The 20,462-nt window shown below is 37.0% G+C and overlaps 1 protein-coding gene across 3 annotated transcripts in view; it reads right to left on the bottom strand.

The window, feature by feature from the left end:
* Nucleotides 1-1,438: 1,438 nt before the first annotated feature.
* LOC127844181 (retinoblastoma-like protein 1) overlaps nt 1,439-20,462 on the bottom strand; it is a 130,490-nt gene continuing 111,466 nt past the window's right edge. For all 3 annotated transcript variants that reach the window (XM_052374240.1, XM_052374241.1, XM_052374242.1), the window contains 5 exons: nt 19,580-19,775; nt 18,368-18,510; nt 15,418-15,477; nt 5,192-5,356; nt 1,439-4,347 (listed from right to left, as the gene is read on the bottom strand). In XM_052374240.1, the coding sequence (XP_052230200.1) occupies nt 4,153-4,347; nt 5,192-5,356; nt 15,418-15,477; nt 18,368-18,510; nt 19,580-19,775 (759 nt within the window). In that variant the 3' untranslated portion in view covers nt 1,439-4,152. The remainder of the gene's footprint in view (nt 4,348-5,191; nt 5,357-15,417; nt 15,478-18,367; nt 18,511-19,579; nt 19,776-20,462) is intronic.

The following is a 20,462-nucleotide window of genomic DNA, read 5'->3' as shown; positions in this document are numbered from 1 at the left end:
GCTTCCCATAAAGTTTCATTGAATTGCGGTCATTAGTTGCTGAGAAATAGCCCGGACAAAATTTGTGCATGGACGGACACGGAGGGACGGGGACGGACAGACGAAGCGGCGACTATATGCTCCCCCCAAAATTTTTGGGGGGGATCATAACAAACATGAACGTGTATCCTGATAAAATAACTTTTATAATTGACAATCATTAACGTCTGTCATATATATATATATATATATATATATATATATATATATATATATATATATATATATATATATATATATATATATATATATTTATTATACCTTCTTTCACTGACAACTGTTGGCGTCAGTTTAAGTACCTTTCTTATTACCCACTTATCCAAATGAGATACTTGTAGCATTATTATGTACAATAGCATGTCATTAGTCAAGACATGACTTTTAATGTACATGTAATAGACTAATTACTTAATTACTTTCATTATATAATCTGCACCAGTAAGATATCCAGAGCACAACTACGCACCGTTGTGACTTAAGCACTTTGCGCAAAGAGACACACAATAAAAAGGCATGGGCATATAAAGAGGCTTTAACTAAACATCTTTATTCTGGCATTTACGCTCATTTGTGACGAAAACAGACTAGGGCTTTAATACCTTTTGGGGAATAATTCTTTTAAGGAACCCAGGTGTTTTATCAGATTTTATTTCAAACGACCTTGATCCCATTCAGTGATTCCCTGTGAGGCTTAAAGCAGGGACCTGATGGTCACAATGTAGCTATAAGTGACATCAAGGGACCTGCTGGTCACAATGTAGCTATAAGTGACATCAAGGGACCATATGGTAACAAAGTCGCTATAAGCGACATCAAGGGACCCTGTTGGTCACAATGTAGCAAACAATGTAGCCATAAGTGACATCAAGGGACCATATGGTAACAATGTCGCTATAAGCGACATCAAGGGACCTGTTGGTCACAATGTAGCTATAAGTGACATCAAGGGGCATGATCCTATAAGTGGCATCAAGAGACCCGATGGTCACAATGTAGCTATAAGTGACATCAAGTGACCTGATGCTATAAGTGATATCAAGGGACCCAATGGTCACAATGTAGCTATAAGTGACATCAAGTGACCTGATGCTATAAGTGACATCAAGGGACCTGATGGTCACAATGTAGCTATAAGTGACATCAAGTGACCTGATGCTATAAGTGACATCAAGGGACCTGTTGGTCACAATGTAGCTATAAGTGACATCAAGTGACCTGATGCTATAAGTGACATCAAGGGACCTGATGGTCACAATGTAGCTATAAGTGACATCAAGTGACCTGATGCTATAAGTGACATCAAGGGACCTGATGGTCACAATGAAGCTTTAAACAATATCAAGGAATCTGATGGTCACTTTAGCTATAAGCGACATCAAGTAAACACTAAGACCAATCATACATGAAATAATTTTATTGAATGTTATTCCATCTTTCAATATTTGATTTCAAATACATTGACATACAATATAAAATTACGAGCCTGTTATGAGCCCAATCATGAGAAAATTGGTCCAAGGCAAAATGCGGCCAGCATAGCTCCAAATCAGCTAATGAGACCAGGAAACCATGCCTGACTAGAACTCAAAGGGTAGATCCTGACCAGACTGGGCAAAAGCGCAGGCTGAGCTGGAGCAACGCTGGCAGTATTAGACACAAGACCCATGTCCCATGAAGCGGCTCTTAATTCATTCCATCTTTTGTACCCTACTTTGACTTACACATGATAACAGGTCCATATATATGAATATGTACAAAACATGATAAAATTAAGGATCATAAAGTAAATGTACAAAAGGTAATAAAAATTTGCTGATCATTTACATCTTAACATAGATCTAAAATATTCACTTATAAAACGCATCTCTTATTTACAAATACAATCATGAGAGCAACAGAGCAGCAAATTTATTTATAAATAACGTTACTCTTGTTATTAACTGTAAATCAAACCGGAACTAATAGTATTATTTTGTAGGTCTTTTCTAATGTGTGGTAGTAGTAACAAGACCTATCTGTTGCCATGGCAATACCTAACACTTCCAATATTTTATATACAACACACAATATAAATTCTGTGCAGTCAAGTTTAAAATCAGGTTATATTTTCAAAAACATAATCTTTTAAATAAATTTCCCTCATCACGAAAGACAAAATACTCGCAAATAATTATCTAACAATTACTTTTCCCAATAGTCTGAAATTCAATTTTCATATAACTATTAAAGCTATGCCTATTAGATATTTTTCATTGTAAATTGTATAATTAACAACATCATCAAACAAATAGCAGCTGTTTTTATGCTGGGCTAAAATATGATGGTATGAAATTATAGAAGTGAAATACAGTGTGCAATATAATAGAATGCATTTGATAGCATAATAAAGCAGTGAACGCACAACAGCCTTTGTTATAATAAGGGTTGGATGTAAAACTGTTCACTCAAATAAACTTACAATTAGACTCATGAGAATTGATGCATATATATTAGTTTTAAATGGTGTAAAAACTTTTCAGATTTCCAATTCTGAGCATCAATTTTGCACTTGCATTTGAACCAACTGATTTTAAACACAATCTATTAACAAAGGTCATTTGAATCATAGCTTCTAAAGAGTTTTAACACATGCTCAAAGGTTGCAAAATATACAAAAATCCTGGCACCAGGCCATTTGAAATAACCATATAAACAATTATACATTTTGTACTAAATTATACAAAACAGTAACAAAATAAAAAGGCCATGATGGCCCTGACGCATTCACCCCGAGTTCAAGGTACACCACTTGTCTCAGACTTGACCAAATGATGATTTTACATCCCACTTGACGATCAAGAACCACCTATGCTATACTGTCCTACTAGACATTCTGACACATTTTCAAAAGAGTCATAAATGAAGCTTCTTGTCTGGTAATCTAAATTTCTTAGATTTGACCTGTTGACATAGATATCTGACATGAGGCAGATTCAAACTTAATATATTGTCAGGATTATGATTCTGATCAAGTTGCATCAAGGGAAAGTCATATATGCGGCTTCTGGAGTGGTGACAAGGTTTTTCTAAGATTTGACCTGGTGACCTTTATCTTTGACACACATGACCTAGATTCTGAATCGGTCTACATATTTATAAAGATAAACATTCTTATGAAGTTTCATCAACATTAAGTAAAATATAAGGCCTCTTTCCTATCAACAAGGTTTTTCTAAGATTGGGCCTGGTAACCTATTTTCTAACTGAACTCATGTGACCCTCATTCAAACTCTGTCTAGATATTGTCAAGATAAACAATCTGAACTAGATTCATGAATATTAAATCAAGCATGGAGACGCTTGAATGGCATTTAGCGGAACCCTTTCCCCCATTAGTAGCAAAGTGAAAATGTGCAAACAGCATAAAACCAGAACAGCCTGCAAGAAACTCACAGTCTGTTCAGGATTTATGCTGTTTGCTGCTCCTCAGTATCTAAGGGTTGGAAATGAAACCTTAAAACTTGAATATTCTAAGAAAGGTCTTTAATTCAATTTTCTTAGGTACTACACATGCGTAAAAATACGTATCTAAGTGGTACAGGGTTGAAGATGTTGATTCTATGACAGATGCTAGACATAGGGTGATCACAGTAGCTCAACATGAGCATAGAATGCTCAGGTGGGCTTAAATAATTTTTAAACTTCCGTGCACACGAATTTTAAATGTGCTTAAAACTTACATGCTAATTGCTAGATGACTGATTGATGAACTTGTTTACAGTGAATGACAAATGAACATCCTCATTAAAAACAACAGGTTTACAATATTGATTCAAAAAACAATGGTCTAATAAACATTACCTTAGATGAAAAGTTGAATACCTGAAGTGCAAAATAACAAAAATGTCTTTTATCTATTCAAGTACTAATTGATTGATGCTTTGTCCATCACTATCTGCCAAGACTGGATTTTTAGAGACTTCTTATCATAAGAGTGGAAATTGTCATCCTCAATTAGCCTGTTCAAACTGCACAGGCTAATCTGGGACGACACTTTATGCACATGCATTAAGCCCCATGTTCCCAGAACTTGACTCATTCTTCCTGTTTTACGACTGCCACATTCTACGAGTCCTACTTAACGACCAGAACCTTGGAGACCTGCCCCTGGCGGTCGGTGGACACATCCTGCAATCGTTTCATGAGACTGGGACGCTTGGGAGACGACACCCCGCCCGCGTCATCCTCCTCAGTCATCTGCAGCGAACGTTTGAACCCCAGTGTTCCCTCACTCTTGAGACGAATCATGTTGTTGATTGCTTGCAGATTCTGGAATATTTTTTGTTTTGAATTCAAAATATATTCATGCAAATGTGTAAATTATCATTAAGGACACTGAAAAAAGAAATTCATTTTCAAGAAACTAAAATTGTCACCAATTAAACTAATACCTTTTTAATGTTTTGTCAGCTATGTTCAAGGACAAATAACAAATTGTGGATAAATGGTAATGAAAATAGTGCATTGCAGATGTACACTTGATGTTGATGACATTTTTGTAAATTCAAATGCTTGAGTCTTGAGAAAAGGTTGCAGTAGTATATAGTGGATTTTCCGGTGTCCATTTTGGTATTATAAGATTAATAGCTCATAACTAGAATGTGTGAATCTTTGTCCCATAGATTCCAATAGACCTCTTTTAAACTTTCATTAGCAGTGATAAACAAGATGTGTTTGTGAAACACTATGTCCCCCCCCCCCCATATATTTGACCTTTGACCTTGAAGGATGACCTTGACCCTTCACCACTCAAAATGTGCAGCTCCATGGGATACACATGTATGTCAAATATAAAGTTGCTATCTTCAATATTGCAAACGTTATGAACAAGGTTAAAGTTTTGGACAGATACACACATACAATGACAGACAGACAGGCCAAAAACAATCATTCGATCTGTGGGCATAAAAATCTGTCATTTATGCACTAGTTGAAATTCTTAAGATAAATATTTCTTTCAAGTTATTTGAAATAAAGCACCACTTACTGTCATGTATACATCCATTAAAGTTAAAAGGGGGAACCCCACAAAGTCACATGATACTGAACCCTGTTATCCCACAACACATGCCAGTTCAAGGAAAATTCCCAATGCTAGTCTTTTAGTCTTTACCTTTGCGGGGCTCTTGTCAAAGCAGTAGAGCATTTTCTGATCAGGGATGTATCTCGTCTGGGGGAAGTTGTGTGGGGAGATGTAGAGAGAATGTCGCTCAGAGACCCTACGTGGAGACGATGTGTGGCATCGAGTGGGGGGCAGCGGAGACAGGGGCGGAATATCCTGGAACATGTAGAATACTTGACTAGCATTCTTAGACATATGGAATACTAGCTAAGCATCCATAGACATAGGAATACTAGCTGAGCATCCATAGACATATGGAATACTAGCTAAGCATCCATAGACATATGGAATACTAGCTGAGCATCCATAGACATATGGAATACTAGCTAAGCATCCATAGACATATGGAATACTAGCTGAGCATCCATAGACATATGGAATACTAGCTAAGCATCCTTAGCCATAGAGAATACTAGCTAAGCATCCTTAGCCATAGAGAATACTAGCTGAGCATCTTTAGCCATAGAGAATACTAGCTAAGCATCCTTAGCCATAGAGAATACTAGCTGAGCATCCTTAGCCATAGAGAATACTAGCTAAGCATCCTTAGCCATAGAGAATACTAGCTGAGCATCTATAGACATATGGAATACTAGCTAAGCATCCTTAGCCATAGAGAATACTAGCTGAGCATCTATAGACATATGTAATACTATCTAAGCATCCTTAGCCATAGAGAATACTAGCTGAGCATCTATAGACATATGGAATACTAGCTAAGCATCCTTAGCCATAGAGAATACTAGCTAAGCATCCATAGACATATGGAATACTAGCTGAGCATCCATAGACATATGGAATACTAGCTAAGCATCTTTAGCCATAGAGAATACTAGCTAAGCATCCTTAGCCATAGAGAATACTAGCTGAGCATCCTTAGCCATAGAGAATACTAGCTAAGCATCCTTAGCCATAGAGAATACTAGCTGAGCATCTATAGACATATGTAATACTAGCTAAGCATCCTTAGCCATAGAGAATACTAGCTGAGCATCTATAGACATATGTAATACTATCTAAGCATCCTTAGCCATAGAGAATACTAGCTGAGCATCTATAGACATATGTAATACTAGCTAAGCATCCTTAGCCATAGAGAATACTAGCTGAGCATCTATAGACATATGTAATACTATGTTAACATTGAATATTTAGAGACCATTAGGTAGCTAAGCATCCTTTGACATAGAGAATACTAGCTAAGCATACGTAGACATATGAAATACTAGCTTAACATTGAATATTTAGAGACCATTAGCTCGATGGCATTTAAAGCCTATGGCTTATATAAACGCACTTGAGGCTGTTTACTGGGCCTATATCCAGTACTTGGTGTCTTTGGGGGAGATCTTAATAACGCTCATAAGGTGGGGATTGAACCTTTGACCTCCAGATCTCTAGGCCGACACCATATCCAATACACCACCGAGACTTGGACAAAGGTCGATATTAACCAACAACTTCTTTGACTTGAAACAAGAGGGCCATGATGGCCCTATATCGCTCCAATGTTTTTTGGACAGGAAGATTTTTAAAGTTTGCACAAAAGAGGCTTTAGAGTCGATGCGGCTAATTCCGTACGGGCGTCTAATTTCGTACACTATTAATTTATTGTTTATATCTTCTTAGTTTGGTTACACAACACTGAATGACGCCATATCGCTTATAGTCCTATTTTCGCTTGTTTAAATGTGCGCTTCGTGAAATCGATTGCCGATGACGTAACTGTCTAAATCCGATTGGCTGCATAGGTATTTGGCGCGAAATTTTAAAATCCCCGCTTTCTCCCGCATCATCAGCAAGCGCTCAGAAACGACAACTCCAACGGTAATAAGAATATCTTAGTTGTTATGAATTGTGTGCGAGGTTGTGTGTTAAAAATAATTTTATGAAATATTTTTTCTTTCTTTTCAAGCTCAACATATATGTTTAAATCGTATTATTGTTTTAGTAATATGTAAAATATAAGTGTACGAGATTACCCGCATTAATTTTTACCAGTAAAAGTTATGTGCGGGTAATTTCGTACGCCTTTATACGACAATAATATTGATAAAAAGGTCGATATATCTATTCAAAATTTTGGAATGAAAAAAGGTGTTTTAAATGTTTGTACAGAAAAGAAATGTGCTATATAGTTGTTGTTTATTTGTTTACAGACATGAATTTCCAATTTAGAACAACCCCGCATGCGTTGATGTTGAGATCAATTGGATTTGGGGCGACCGGCCTGAAAATACACGTTCTTTTGTGCCAGTTGTTTTTGCGTGAAACGCAATATGAACATCATCTTATTTTTGACGTTTTCACCAGACTGTCAACGCTATTGACAGGAAATGTGTTTAATCAGCAGGTCATATGGAATGCATATTGCAGTCTTGATAGGGACGAACTTAGCATAGTGCATCTCGCATGGAACGTTGGTAGAGTTTTGCAGGACTGTGACTTGCTTGACCACGTGGACGAGATAAGAGCCAACACTCGTTAATAAAGCTTCCGTATTTTCTGTAAAATGATCAATAAATTTCCAATTATGAGTTTTGTTTGTTTTGAGCTTGGATGGAGGATACATTGGGTGAGATCTGGTTTCGGGGCCATTTTCATAAACACTGTGGTCCAGCGAGGCCCCAGCTTATAATTCTGGACTCTCACTCTTCCCACGAGACACTTGGTCTCATAGACGCTGCTATAGCCAACAATGTCCATCTCTTAGCGTTTCAACCCCACACAACCCAGTGGTTGTGTCCTTTGGACAAGTCCATATTCGGTCCACTTTCTCGAGAGTACTCAAGAATCTGTACCGAATTCATGGCACTTAGTCCAAACAATATTGTAAACAAGTGGAAGTGGCCTTGGCTGTTCAGGCAAGCTCATGACAAATCCTTTAGCGTTGCTAACATTGTAAGCGGGTTTCGCAAATGCGGTATATACCCTGTGGACCGAAATGCCATTCTAAAGACAGCTCTTACGCCCTCGGTCCCTTTCGATGTACAACCAACCACGCATAACATCACAACACCATCCGGTGTTGATAATGTTGTTGCTCATCAGCCAGATCCACGGGACCATCACACGGAAGTGTTGGAAACTGCCCACGCCGGAACTGTCCTAAATGAAGCAGAACTGATAGAACTGGTTACATCAGGACAGTATCCCTGTACTGTTGATCCCGTAACAGGGAATCTGGAAGTCAGTCTGCTGTTGTTCAATGGTCAGTCCGTGCAACAAAGCGAGAAGCGAAGACCCTCCGTACATGACTGGTCAGTTGTGGTTGACCAGGAATTCGCGCTGCCGACATCTGAAAGAACTACGGAGAAACCCAATGCCAGGAAGTTGACTTTCCATAGAATTTGAACTTCCGAGGAAATAGTTGAAAAGAAACGAGCTGACAAGGAGAAAAAAGAAAGGCTGAAACAAGAAAAAGAAAATCGGAAATTGGCTAGGTCTTCTAAAAAAGCGAAATTCAAAACAAAATAAAATAATTGTGTAAGAAAACAACACAACAACTGTATGACATTGAAAACAAGTTTAAATATCTATATTTTCAATAATTGTTGAAATAACGGTTAGTTTATTACAATGTTTGTGTCTAACATTATAGACTGTACCATATTAAACTAATGCTTATACAAGGTGTCATCAATTAACCAAGTGTTTCTTTACTATCTTATATATTGTCATTGATTAACATTGCGGTTATTAACAGATACTGAGTCTTCACTGTCACTCTCTAGCACAACAAACAATTAAACTAACTAATACAGCAACACAAATCAAATAAAACAACAATTACAAATATAAATATGAATTCGTTAAAAACAATTTAGTGTCGTTTACACGTTCATTATAAATAAGATCTAAATTACAGAATCAAATTTCGAATACAAAAAAAACGATTTCAACATGATTTAACATGAAAATATTTTAATTTAAAACAAATTTAATTTCATATTTGAGTTTCTAAAAAATAAATTAGTAAATATATCCAATATAGGTATCGATATTTCTATTACAAACTCGTCAAGATTGACCTTGGCATACTTGCTTTTGCGTGTACGGAATTACCCACACACTGTACGAAATAAGACTCGTGTAGGTTAATGTACATGGCAACACTTTCTGAAGTATCCAATCAAAACTCGCGATATAAAAAGCAAGTTAAATATAGCCCAATGGTCCCGGCGTCCACTCCAGTTTTCATTTCTCGGTAGAAAACAGCCGATAACCGTCCATATTGATTCTTGTCCGAATGCGTACGGAATTAGCCGCATCGACTCTATATAAGCATATGTTCAGTTTTGTGACCCCCAGGGCAAAGTCAAATTTGAACCCAAGGGAATAATTTGAACAAATTTGGTAGAGGACTATTAGATGTCACTACATACCAAATTTAGTAGCCCTAGGCTCTATAATTATGAACAAGATTTAAAAGTTTGCACAAAATAGGCCTTATTTAAGCATATGTTCATTTTTTGAACCCCAGGGCAGGGTCAAATTTGACCCCAGGGGCATAATTTGAAAAAGAGGGCCATGGTGGCCCTGTATCGCTCCACTGTTTTTTATGCGTGCAATGCGCATGGGTTGAAATGTACTCAAGCATGTGACTTTCTTTTTCTATCCCTCGTCCCACTGGGCCCTTAAAGTTGGAAGGGTGAGCATTTTTAATATATGGAAAACGTTACTACGGTGTTAATTAAACAGACTAAAAAGTCCGGGAATTGTCGCACAGGTCCTTTGCTTATAACGTAGGTACATTTATCTCTCCAAAAGAAATTGTCGTTCTTTCAATTTCACATATTTTTAGATGCTGAAGATCAAATCTACGCATGTTCTACAAGATTAACGAAAGTTCCTTCATTCAATCATGAATCTTTTTCCAAAATTCCAAAAAGTGTTTGTAGGTTTCAAAGTTTCTGTTACTTATATTGTTCATGACTTATGCAAAATACCTAATGACGTATATCACCTGAACTTTACTTCATTCTTGAGGCCTTAGTGAGTGTAGCAGGATTGTTCACGTGGTGAAGAAATTGTTTATTGTACAAAGAAGATATTTGCCTGAGGAAACATAAAGTTACGAGTTTTTCAGGTTCACGAGGTGCCGAAAGGCAGTAGGAATGATAACTTTGTAGAGGTTGTTTGTTAAACAAAGTAAATGTTTATGAGACAAAAAATTGAATTATAATTCATCAAGATGTTGCGATCATGGCAACACTACTTGCATATGGCGTGAGGTTTAAAGAGATATCATGACAAACAATTAGCTTGACCTAACTTTCCTTTTCTTTTTCCATCTGACATTGGTTACCCGTCATGTTTGTTTTTGAAAAATACTAGGATTGCAATATATATTGAAATAAGGTATCTGACCTTTTCTCTGATAGGTTGCTAGTAATAGACTTAGCGGCAGTCATGTTATATACAAGGGGTTTGTTCACGGCATCTGTAGAATATACTTTTAATAGATACATCTTTTTTAAGTTGGATTCTCCTTACTTGTTTGCTACTGAATATTAAAATCACTTAATTACAATGTAACAATTTGTTGTTAAGTTGATCTTGAACAAATATTTTTTGCAATCTGTTTATAAATCATAAAATGTCATTCAAAAAATTGTTTTGATAAATAGAGCCTATAATAAAACAAGAATTTTGAGAATGTTAACATAAAATATTAATACTAACCATTTGATAAAAACAAACAAAACAATACAATTTTTTTATAAAATGTTATATACAAACAAGGTTAATGGACTAAATATAAACAAACACACTTGAGTGTTCTTCTTGTGTTAATGATGTATTAAACTGAGTTAAATTAATATATACAAGAGTTCCGCGGTCGGAGATGACCGCATTGAAGCCGGATTTTTTATTTAAATGACAGGAAAGTACCTTTCGTGTTTTTGTCAATGCAATACTTAAATTACTGAAATATTGTTCAAAGGTCAAAATGAAATGTAAGTACTTTTCAAGGCATGAGCAAACCTTGTGTTATGTTTTGAATGCATGCATATACATGAACAACAATAACATTTAAGGTCACAAATATGAACTTGAATTGACAATTAGGAAAGTTTGATCTCAATTTTTTTATTAGCAAATTAGTAACATATTGTTTGAAGTTTCCATCAATTTCATTATCAAATGTAAGAAAATAAACTTAGATGAAATAATACTATTTATTGTTTTGCTTTCACATACCTACACTTAAGAACTTTAACATTTTTACATTCAAGGTCACAGTGACCTTGACCTTAGAATGAATGACCTTGAAATGACCAGTGGTCATCTAAGTGTGCTTGCAAACCTTCATGTCAAGTTTGAAGACTCTATGTCCAAGCATACCAAAGTTATAACAATTTTAACATTTTAACATTTAAGGTCACAGTGACCTTGACCTTCAAATGAATGACATTGAAATGACCAGTGGTCATCTTCTAGTACTGGCCAATCTTTATTTCAAGTTTGAAGACTCTAGGTACAAGCATACCAAAGTTATAACATGAAATAAGAACTTTAACATTTTAACATTAAAGGTCACAGTGACCTTGACCTTCAAATGAATGACCTTGAAATGTCCAGTGGTTACTTACTAGTTCTGGCCAACCTTCATGTCAAGTTTCAAGACTCTAGGTCCAAGCATACCAAAGTTATAACAACTTTAACATTTTTACATTCAAGGTCACAGTGACCTTGACCTTCAAATGAATGACCTTGAAATGTCCAGTGGTTACTTACTAGTTCTGGCCAACCTTCATGTCAAGTTTCAAGACTCTAGGTCCAAGCATACCAAAGTTATAACAACTTTAACATTTTTATATTGAAGGTCACAGTGACCTTCACCTTCAAATGAATGACCTTGAAATGACCAGTGGTCATCTGTTAATCCTGGCCAACCTTCATGTCAAGTTTGAAGACTCTAGGTCCAAGCATACCAAAGTTATACCATGAAATAAGAACTTTAACATTTTTACATTCAAGGTCACAGTGACCTTGACCTTCAAATGAATGACCTTGAAATGACCAGTGGTTACTAACTAGTTATGGCCAACCTTCATGTCAAGTTTCAAGACTCTAGGTCCAAGCATACCAAAGTTATAACAACTTTAACATTTTTTATATTGAAGGCCACAGTGACCTTGACCTTCAAATGAATGACCTTGAAATGACCAGTGGTCATCTGTTAATCCTGGCCAACCTTCATGTCAAGTTTGAAGACTCTAGGTCCAAGCATACCAAAGTTATACCATGAAATAAGAACTTTAACATTTTCGAGCACGCCGCCCGCCCGCCCCCCCGCCCGCCCGACAACATCAATCTATAAGCCGAGATTTTTTCGAAAAAAATCCGGCTAATAATTTGTTTACCTTTCAATATCTTGCATTTCACATCTTTAGTTCAATGCTATTTCAATTAACTGAACAGCGTGACAAACATAATAAAGCAGAATATGCATTTGAATCTGATTATACACAGATGCACTATCATATAAATCAAATCATGTTTGTCTATTTCCATGTTCAAAAGATCCTCTTCTTAATTGTTTTACTTCGCGAGTAGACTGAACTCCCAATTTGCAAACAGAAAAACTGGTTTTCGTGACACAAATTCACTGTGCACATTTCTAAACAAAATATGTGTTTCTTGTATCTAAAACGTAGTCTTTTTCGTTGACAAACACATTTCATTATTCCTATCAAACTATATGATGTCAGTCGTTAATTCGATTGATATTTGTCATTTCAATTGAATAACCTTAATTTTCGCTTCACAACGGCGCCATTTGCATACGAAATACCAAACACATTTCATGAAACCGATTTTAATTGGAAGATTGGGAAACGACAGCCAATTATATCGCTCGTTTTAAAAATGCTTAGGCAGAATCTACCAGTGTAAAATGCGGAGAGATTTCGCGGGCGGCGGATATATTAAGCATATGTTCATTTTTGTGACCACCGGGGCAGGGTCAAATTTGACCCTAGGGGCATAATTTGAACAAACTAAGTAGAGAACCATAAGATGTCACTACATACCGAATTTGGTAGCCCTAGGCGCTACAATTATGGACAGTAGATTATTAAAGTTTGCACAAAATAGGCTTTATATAAGCATATGTTCAATTTTGTGACCCCTGGGCAGAGCTCCAGATAAGGTTTTGTGAAATTCTTAACGTTACTACCAGATTTTCAAAAATAATTCTTAACTCTGAAATTTATTCTTAACGTTACTACTAAGTTTTGGAAAATAATTCTTAACTTTGCTAATTGACCTACAATAAATAATATTGGTTATTTTCATGCAAAAAATCAAAATAAACATACTAGCAACTTAATTTAAACGAGCTCAACAGTGTCTATTCAGTATTATACAATTTTATTTTTCATATACCTTCATATGCCTAAACTGTGCTTAGATTGCATGCCTTCGATGATTTTTTACATATTTCACAATTAAAACGGGTCTCCCCTTCAATCTTTTCAACGATTGGCCACGGGAATTGTCCCTTCTACTCGTTCAATGTTCTTTTGTTAAAGTTTGGACCCGTCGTGTCGCGTTTTTTTTTAGCTTTTCCGACTAAAAATTTTAGATTTAGATTTTAAAATAAATACGTAACAGACTTGAAAATAATTCGTAATTACGAAAATACGACCCTTATCTGGAGCTCTGCCCGGGGCAGGGTCAAATTTGACCCCAGGAGACATCATTTGAATAAATTTGGTAGAGGACTATTAGATGTCTCTACATACCCAATTTGATAACCTTAGGCCCAATGGTTATGGACGGAAAGATTTTGAAAGTTTTCACAAAATAGGCCTTATATAAGCAAATTTTCAATTTTGTGACCCCCGGGGCGGAGTCAAATTCGACCCCAGGGGCATAATTTGAACAAATTTGAAAGAGGTTCACCCAAGGAAAATTCCTGAGAAATTTCATCAGAATTGGACCAGTACTTTAGGAGATGTTTAAAGAAAAAGTTAACGCACAGACGCACGCACACAGGACCATGACATAAGCCCTGCTGGCCTCTGGCCAGTACAGCTAAAAACACTTGGTAGAGAACTTAAAGATTTTAATACATACAAATTTGGTAGAAATAGGCCCAATGGTTATGGACAAGAGATTATTAAAGTTTGCACAAAATAGGCCCACTATAAGCATATGTTCAATTTTGTGACCCCTGGGGAACGGTCAAATTTGATCCCAGGGGCTTAATTTGAACAAACTTGGTAGAGGACTATTAGATGTCACTTCATACTAAATTTGGTAGCCCTATGCCATACGGTAATGGACAAGAAGATTTTTAAAGTTTGCACAAAATAGGCCTTATTTAAGGGTATGTTCATTTTTTTGACCCCCGGGGCCGGGTAAAATTTGAGCCCAGGGGCATAATTTGCACAAACTTAGTATAGAACTATAAGATGTCACTACATACCGACTTTGGTAGCCCTAGGCCCTACGATTATGGACAAGAAGATTTTTAAAGTTTGCACAAAATAGGCTTTATATAAGCATATGTTCATTTGTGTGACCCCGGGGCAGGGTCAAATTTGACCCCTGGGGCATAATTTCAACAACCAAAGTCGAGAACTATTATATGTCACTACATACCGCATTTGGTAGCCCTAGGCCCTATGGTTATGGACAACAAGATTTTTAAAGTTTGCACAAAATAGGCTTTATATAAGCATATGTTAAATTTATTGACCCAGGGGCGGGGTCAAATTTGACCCCAGGGGCATAATTTGAACAAATTTGAAAGAGGTTCACCTCAGGAACATTTATGAGAAGTTTTATCAGAATTGGACTTGTAGTTTAGGAGAAGAAGATGTTAAAAGAAAATGTTAGCTAAACGGACAGAGGTCCAATATTTAGTATTTCAGGGTTTGAATAGATGCAGGCTATTAAAGGTAATAATATCATCATGTACACCGTTCTATATGAAAAAAGAAAGATTTAATGTGAGATGTTATATTGAAAGTTAAGACCAGAGAATAAAAAATATTTCCAATATTTGAAGAATATTCTTTTTTCTTAGAATTCTGTCTAAGAATTCTTCAGTGAAAACAGGCCCTGTTTAAGTACAGAATATAATTATTATGATGAATTTTTAGAGACTTACTTAGCAAATTTCTTGCATTGAAACACACCATACTTAGAGCTTTCAATGAAATGTTCAGTTCACATTGTATTGTTGAGCTGAAATATCTTACCCCATTTGGATTTGTGGTTGAGAAGCGTGTAGCATATTTACGGATTTGCCCAACAAAAACCTGAAATTAGACATTTATAGAAACATGGAGTCTCAGTCTGGCAAAACCTGGCAAAGCGAATGTGTGTAAAGTGTCACCCACGATTAGCCTTATGTGTGGTCCGCACAGGCTTATCAGGGAAGACACTTTCCGATTTAATGGACTTTTTCATTTAAAAGACGCCTAGATTAACAACAAGAGGGCCAAGATGGCCCTAGTTTGCTCACCTGAGAGGAGTCAGTTCATTCAATCTTTACCAAATGTCAAAACTTGACCAAGATATTGTCCAGACAAACATCCTCGTCAAGTTTCATCATTATTTCATCTACAAGTCATGATCAATGTACCTATGAAGTTTCATGATCCTATGCGTAAGCATTCTTGAGTTATCATCCGGAAACCATTTTTCTAAGTTGAGTCACCGTGACCTTGACAGCCATTGTGTGAATATGTTTTTTGGCACTGTGACATTGATCTTTGACCTAGTGATCTGATAATCATTAGGGTTCATCTGCGAGTCATGATCAATATACCTATGAAGTTTCATGATCCTTGGCATAAGCGCTCTTGAGTTATCATCCGGAAACCATCTGGTGGACGGACGGACAGACATGAGCAAAACAATATACCGCCTTTTCTTCGAATGTGAAAACTGCCCCCCCTCACAGCAGCCATGTAATTCAACTGACCGGAACCATTTTTGAACTCAACTCTCTTATCAAGGAAACGAATGTTCTGAGCAAATTTCATGAAATTGGGCCAAAAATGTGACTTCTACTGTGTTCACATGTTTTTACTATATACATATAGAGAAAAATGCCCCGCCCACTGGCGGCCATGTTTTTTCACCCGTCCCGACCATTTTCAAACTCCTCTGAGATATCAATAAAACCAATGTTTTGACCAACTTTTATGATGATTGGGCAAAAATTGCGACTTCTAAAGTGTTTACAAGGTTTCTCTATAGCCAAATAGGGAAAACTGCCGCTATATACATAAAGAGAAAAATGCCCCACCCACTGGCGGCCATGTTTTTTCACCGATCTCAACCATTTTCTAACTCATCCGAGACATCAACTGAACCAATGTTTTGACCAATTTTCATGATGATTGGGCAAAAATTGTGACTTCCAGAGTGTTTACAAGGTTTCTCTATAGCCAAATAAGGAAAACTGCCCTGCCCACTGGCGGCCATGTTTTTCAACGGATCGGAACCACTTTTGAACTAACCAAGATATCATTAGGACAAACATTTTGACAAAGTTACATGAAGATTGTGCATGAAATATGACTACAGTGTTTACAAGGTTTTACTTTTTTTTACCTAGTGACCTAGTTTTTGATCCGGCACAACCCAGTTTCGAACTAGGCCGAGATTTCATTGGGACAAACCTTCTGACCAAGTTTCATGAAGATGGGCCTCTAGAGTGTTGGCGAGCAAATGTTAACGGACCGACAGACGGACATACGACGGACAAAGACCGGTCACAAAAGCTCACCTGAGCAATCAGGTGAGCTAAAAATCCAGTAAAGAATTATCTCAGATTTGCCTGAGCAGTCACCACAGGCTTATCAGGGACAACATGTTTCAAAAGGCTAAATTATCTTGTAAGAGACTTCCTTCACAAAAACTTTCATTAATGCAGAAAGTATCATCCCAGATTAGCATGTGATGACTGAACAGGCTAATCTGAGACATTATTTTACACACATGCATTAAGCCTGTTTTTCCAATAGATTGATTCAATTATCTTCCTGCTAGGAAGGACATAAGTGTTAATACAATTGAAGACAAAAAGCAACAAGAGATTGCCAAGCAATATGGTCCCCTACCGGTGAAACTCCACCATTGTCAGTAATTTATTATTCTTTTTTACATTTGTTGCCATAGCAACCACAATTTTTAACGGAACAAAATGAATTGACGTGCATTATCTCCATATTGCCATCGGTCCATGTTTCAAGTTTCATGAAAAATATGAAGAACTTTTTAAGTTATCGCAGGATCCAGAAAAGTGTGACGGACTGACAGACTGACACACGGAGCACAAACCATAAGTCCCCTCTGGTTTCACCGATAGGGGACAATAAAGCCAATCCTGCAATTATGGAGAAGACAAAACAATATCAAACATCTGAGTCCTGCCGGCCCTTCAAATGACCCTCGCTTTGGGTTAACCAGTTTTAATGTATGCGCACAGAGTGTTTTCCCTGGAAAGCCTGGGCTAAATGAGGATGACATTTTACTCTTCCATTGTATCTTTTTTTCAAAGAGTGTTTCTTCTTAGCAAAATTCCAGATTAGCCAGAAAGTGTTGTCCTTGATTAGCCTGTGAAGACTGCACAAGTTTATCTGGGATGACACTATCCTCATGCATTCAAACCATTTTCCAACAGCGAGGCTAAAATGTAATGTTCATGTAAACCAGGTAAATCAGGTATAATTAGGTAATTCCAATCGGAACTAATCAATATCTGTTGTACTGCTAAAGAGCGCTAGATCACACCTACCAAACAACAGAATGCAAATATAAGTTGGCTTCGTTATGTAGTAATGTAACTGGTTTTACACGACTGCCCAGGGGTGCCTAGGCAACATAACCGTGTTCTCAAAGGGTGCCTGGGCAACACAACTGTGTTTTGAAAGGGTGCCTAGGCAACACAACCGTGTTCTCAAAGGGTTCTTAGGCAACACAACCGTGTTCTCAAAGGGTTCCTAGGCAACACAACCGTGGTCTCAAAGGTTACCTAGGCAACACAACCGTGTTCTCAAAGGTTACCTAGGCAATACAACTGTGTTCAAGGGTGCCTAGGCAACACAACCGTGTTCTCAAAGGTTACTTATGCAAAACAACCGTGTTCTCAAAGGGTGCCTAGGCAACACAACTGGTTTTTCAAAAGTTGCCACATACCTGATTATAGAACTGAATGAGATCTCCCCTCTCCTCCCCAAACTCGAAGGTGGACTCTGTGCCCACAAGTCGTGTGGGGGTGGGAGGATGACTGTTGGGATGGGGCACCGGCAGGGTGCTTGAGGAACGCATCGGCATTGTCTCTGAAAGGGCACATATGGCAACATGTACATTCATCAATGGAAACAAGTAAGAACATTGTTTTTACACTTGATTACACATGAGATATTCTGCTTTCTTTATTTTAAAACTTCCTTAATTCATATGCGAGAAGGTTCAACCCAGGTTAGCCTGTATGGACCGCACAGGCTAATCAGGGATGACACTTTCTGACTAAACTGGATTTTGTTTAAAAGTGACTTCCTTCAATCCAAATATTCCATTTAAGCACACAGTATTGTCCCTGATAAGCCTGTCCGGAATGCACAGTAAACTGTGGTACTACACTTTACCCACATGTATCAAGTCCAGTTTTCAAAGATTGAGGTTTGATTAACTAATAGAACTTCGCTCATACTGGTTGGAAACACAGGCCTACTCAACCATGTTCAAGATTTAATCAGCATAATGAAGTCATTGCTGAAGTCTCAACACCATTACAAGGCACAAGGTATGGTGAACTCTGTTTTCAAAGAAATCTTGAAAAAGAAAACTTGATGAAACTAGGAAAACACAGGTGGAAAGTGACTTCCCTAATTAGCCTTACTTTACAAACAAGCATTAAACCTCATTTTCACAAAACCAGAATCAATTGATCAATCTAAACTGGACATTAACTCTTCTCTTAGCCCTTGTCCTTCTCCCCTCGGATTTTATAGCCTGTGTGTAAAGTGTCGTCCCATATGAGCCAGTGCAGTCTGCACAGGCTAATCAGGGAGACACTTTCCGCATACACTTGATTTTTGGTAAGAATAGGCCTCCTTCCAAACAAACATTCAATTCAAGCGGAAAGTGTCTTTCTGGATCTGGGACAACACTTTACATGCAGTGTCACCAGTTTTTTACGAATGCGACACAATAACTTACAAACTTCCGTTCAAGCAAACCCTGCATTTAATAGTTCATAGTGACTACCATATGATATAACCGTTTCTACTCTTCTCTAAGCACAATGATTGAGATTTCACATAGAAATATATTATGAAAATCTATCTTTAAAATGAGGTAATAATTAAACATTCATTACGCCTAGTTTTTCCAAAAGCCACTCACTCTTGTCTTTGCCCTCGTCCTTTTCCCCGTTGACAGGTGACGATGACCCGCTGACCTCCCTGCTGCCATCACTGCTACCGGACGCATGTCTAGCCCGCGCGGTCAGTAGGACGCTCCGGTACACGTGGCTCTGGGCCTGGGGCTGCATCCGGTAACACTTCATGATGTCTTGGAAGGACTGAGATTTGCTGGTCACCTTCAAACAGATACGATGGTGTTAATATAACCTTTATTCTTAAGGGGTGTTGCTGCAGTTTTTCTGATTTTTTTCCATAAAATAGATTTTGTCAAAAATGTATATTTAAGATATAAATACAAATACTATATGAAAAATGAAATAAAAACATAGGGTCACCAGCCTTGTTTTGATTTTATTCACCATTATATAACATGTACTTTTTCAATAAAACTGAAAAATCTCTAATTGCGTAAAAATTATTAATAACCTATGAAATTGGCAACATGTAGATATTATTTAAGCTTAGATACATCATATACCATTTAATTAAACCACACACTACCAATAAAATGGAGTACAAAAGTTAAATTTTAAGAAATCTATTTTTTAAATTGTTTATGTCACCCCAAAAAACATCATTTTTTTACTATTTTAACCACATAAATGGAATTTAAAAGAAATCTGCCAAATAGAATTCTGCCAAACTGCTCAAATATGTTAATATACGTATTTTCATCATAAAACACAAATAAAAAAAGGGGGTCCCCGCACTTTCAACATAGATTTTTTGTTTTAATTATCCCTACCGTCTAGACGTCAAATTTCATTTAAAACAAGGGCTGTTTGTAAAACATGCATGCCCCCTATATGGGCTGTCCGTTGTAGTGGCAGCCATTGTGTGAATACGATTTTTGTCACTGTGAC

The sequence above is a fragment of the Dreissena polymorpha genome, chromosome 9, assembly GCF_020536995.1.
Source record: "Dreissena polymorpha isolate Duluth1 chromosome 9, UMN_Dpol_1.0, whole genome shotgun sequence".
Lineage (NCBI taxonomy): Eukaryota > Metazoa > Mollusca > Bivalvia > Myida > Dreissenidae > Dreissena > Dreissena polymorpha.
The sequence above is the reverse complement of the archived record's forward strand: the minus strand, read 5'-3'. Positions and strand labels throughout refer to the sequence as shown.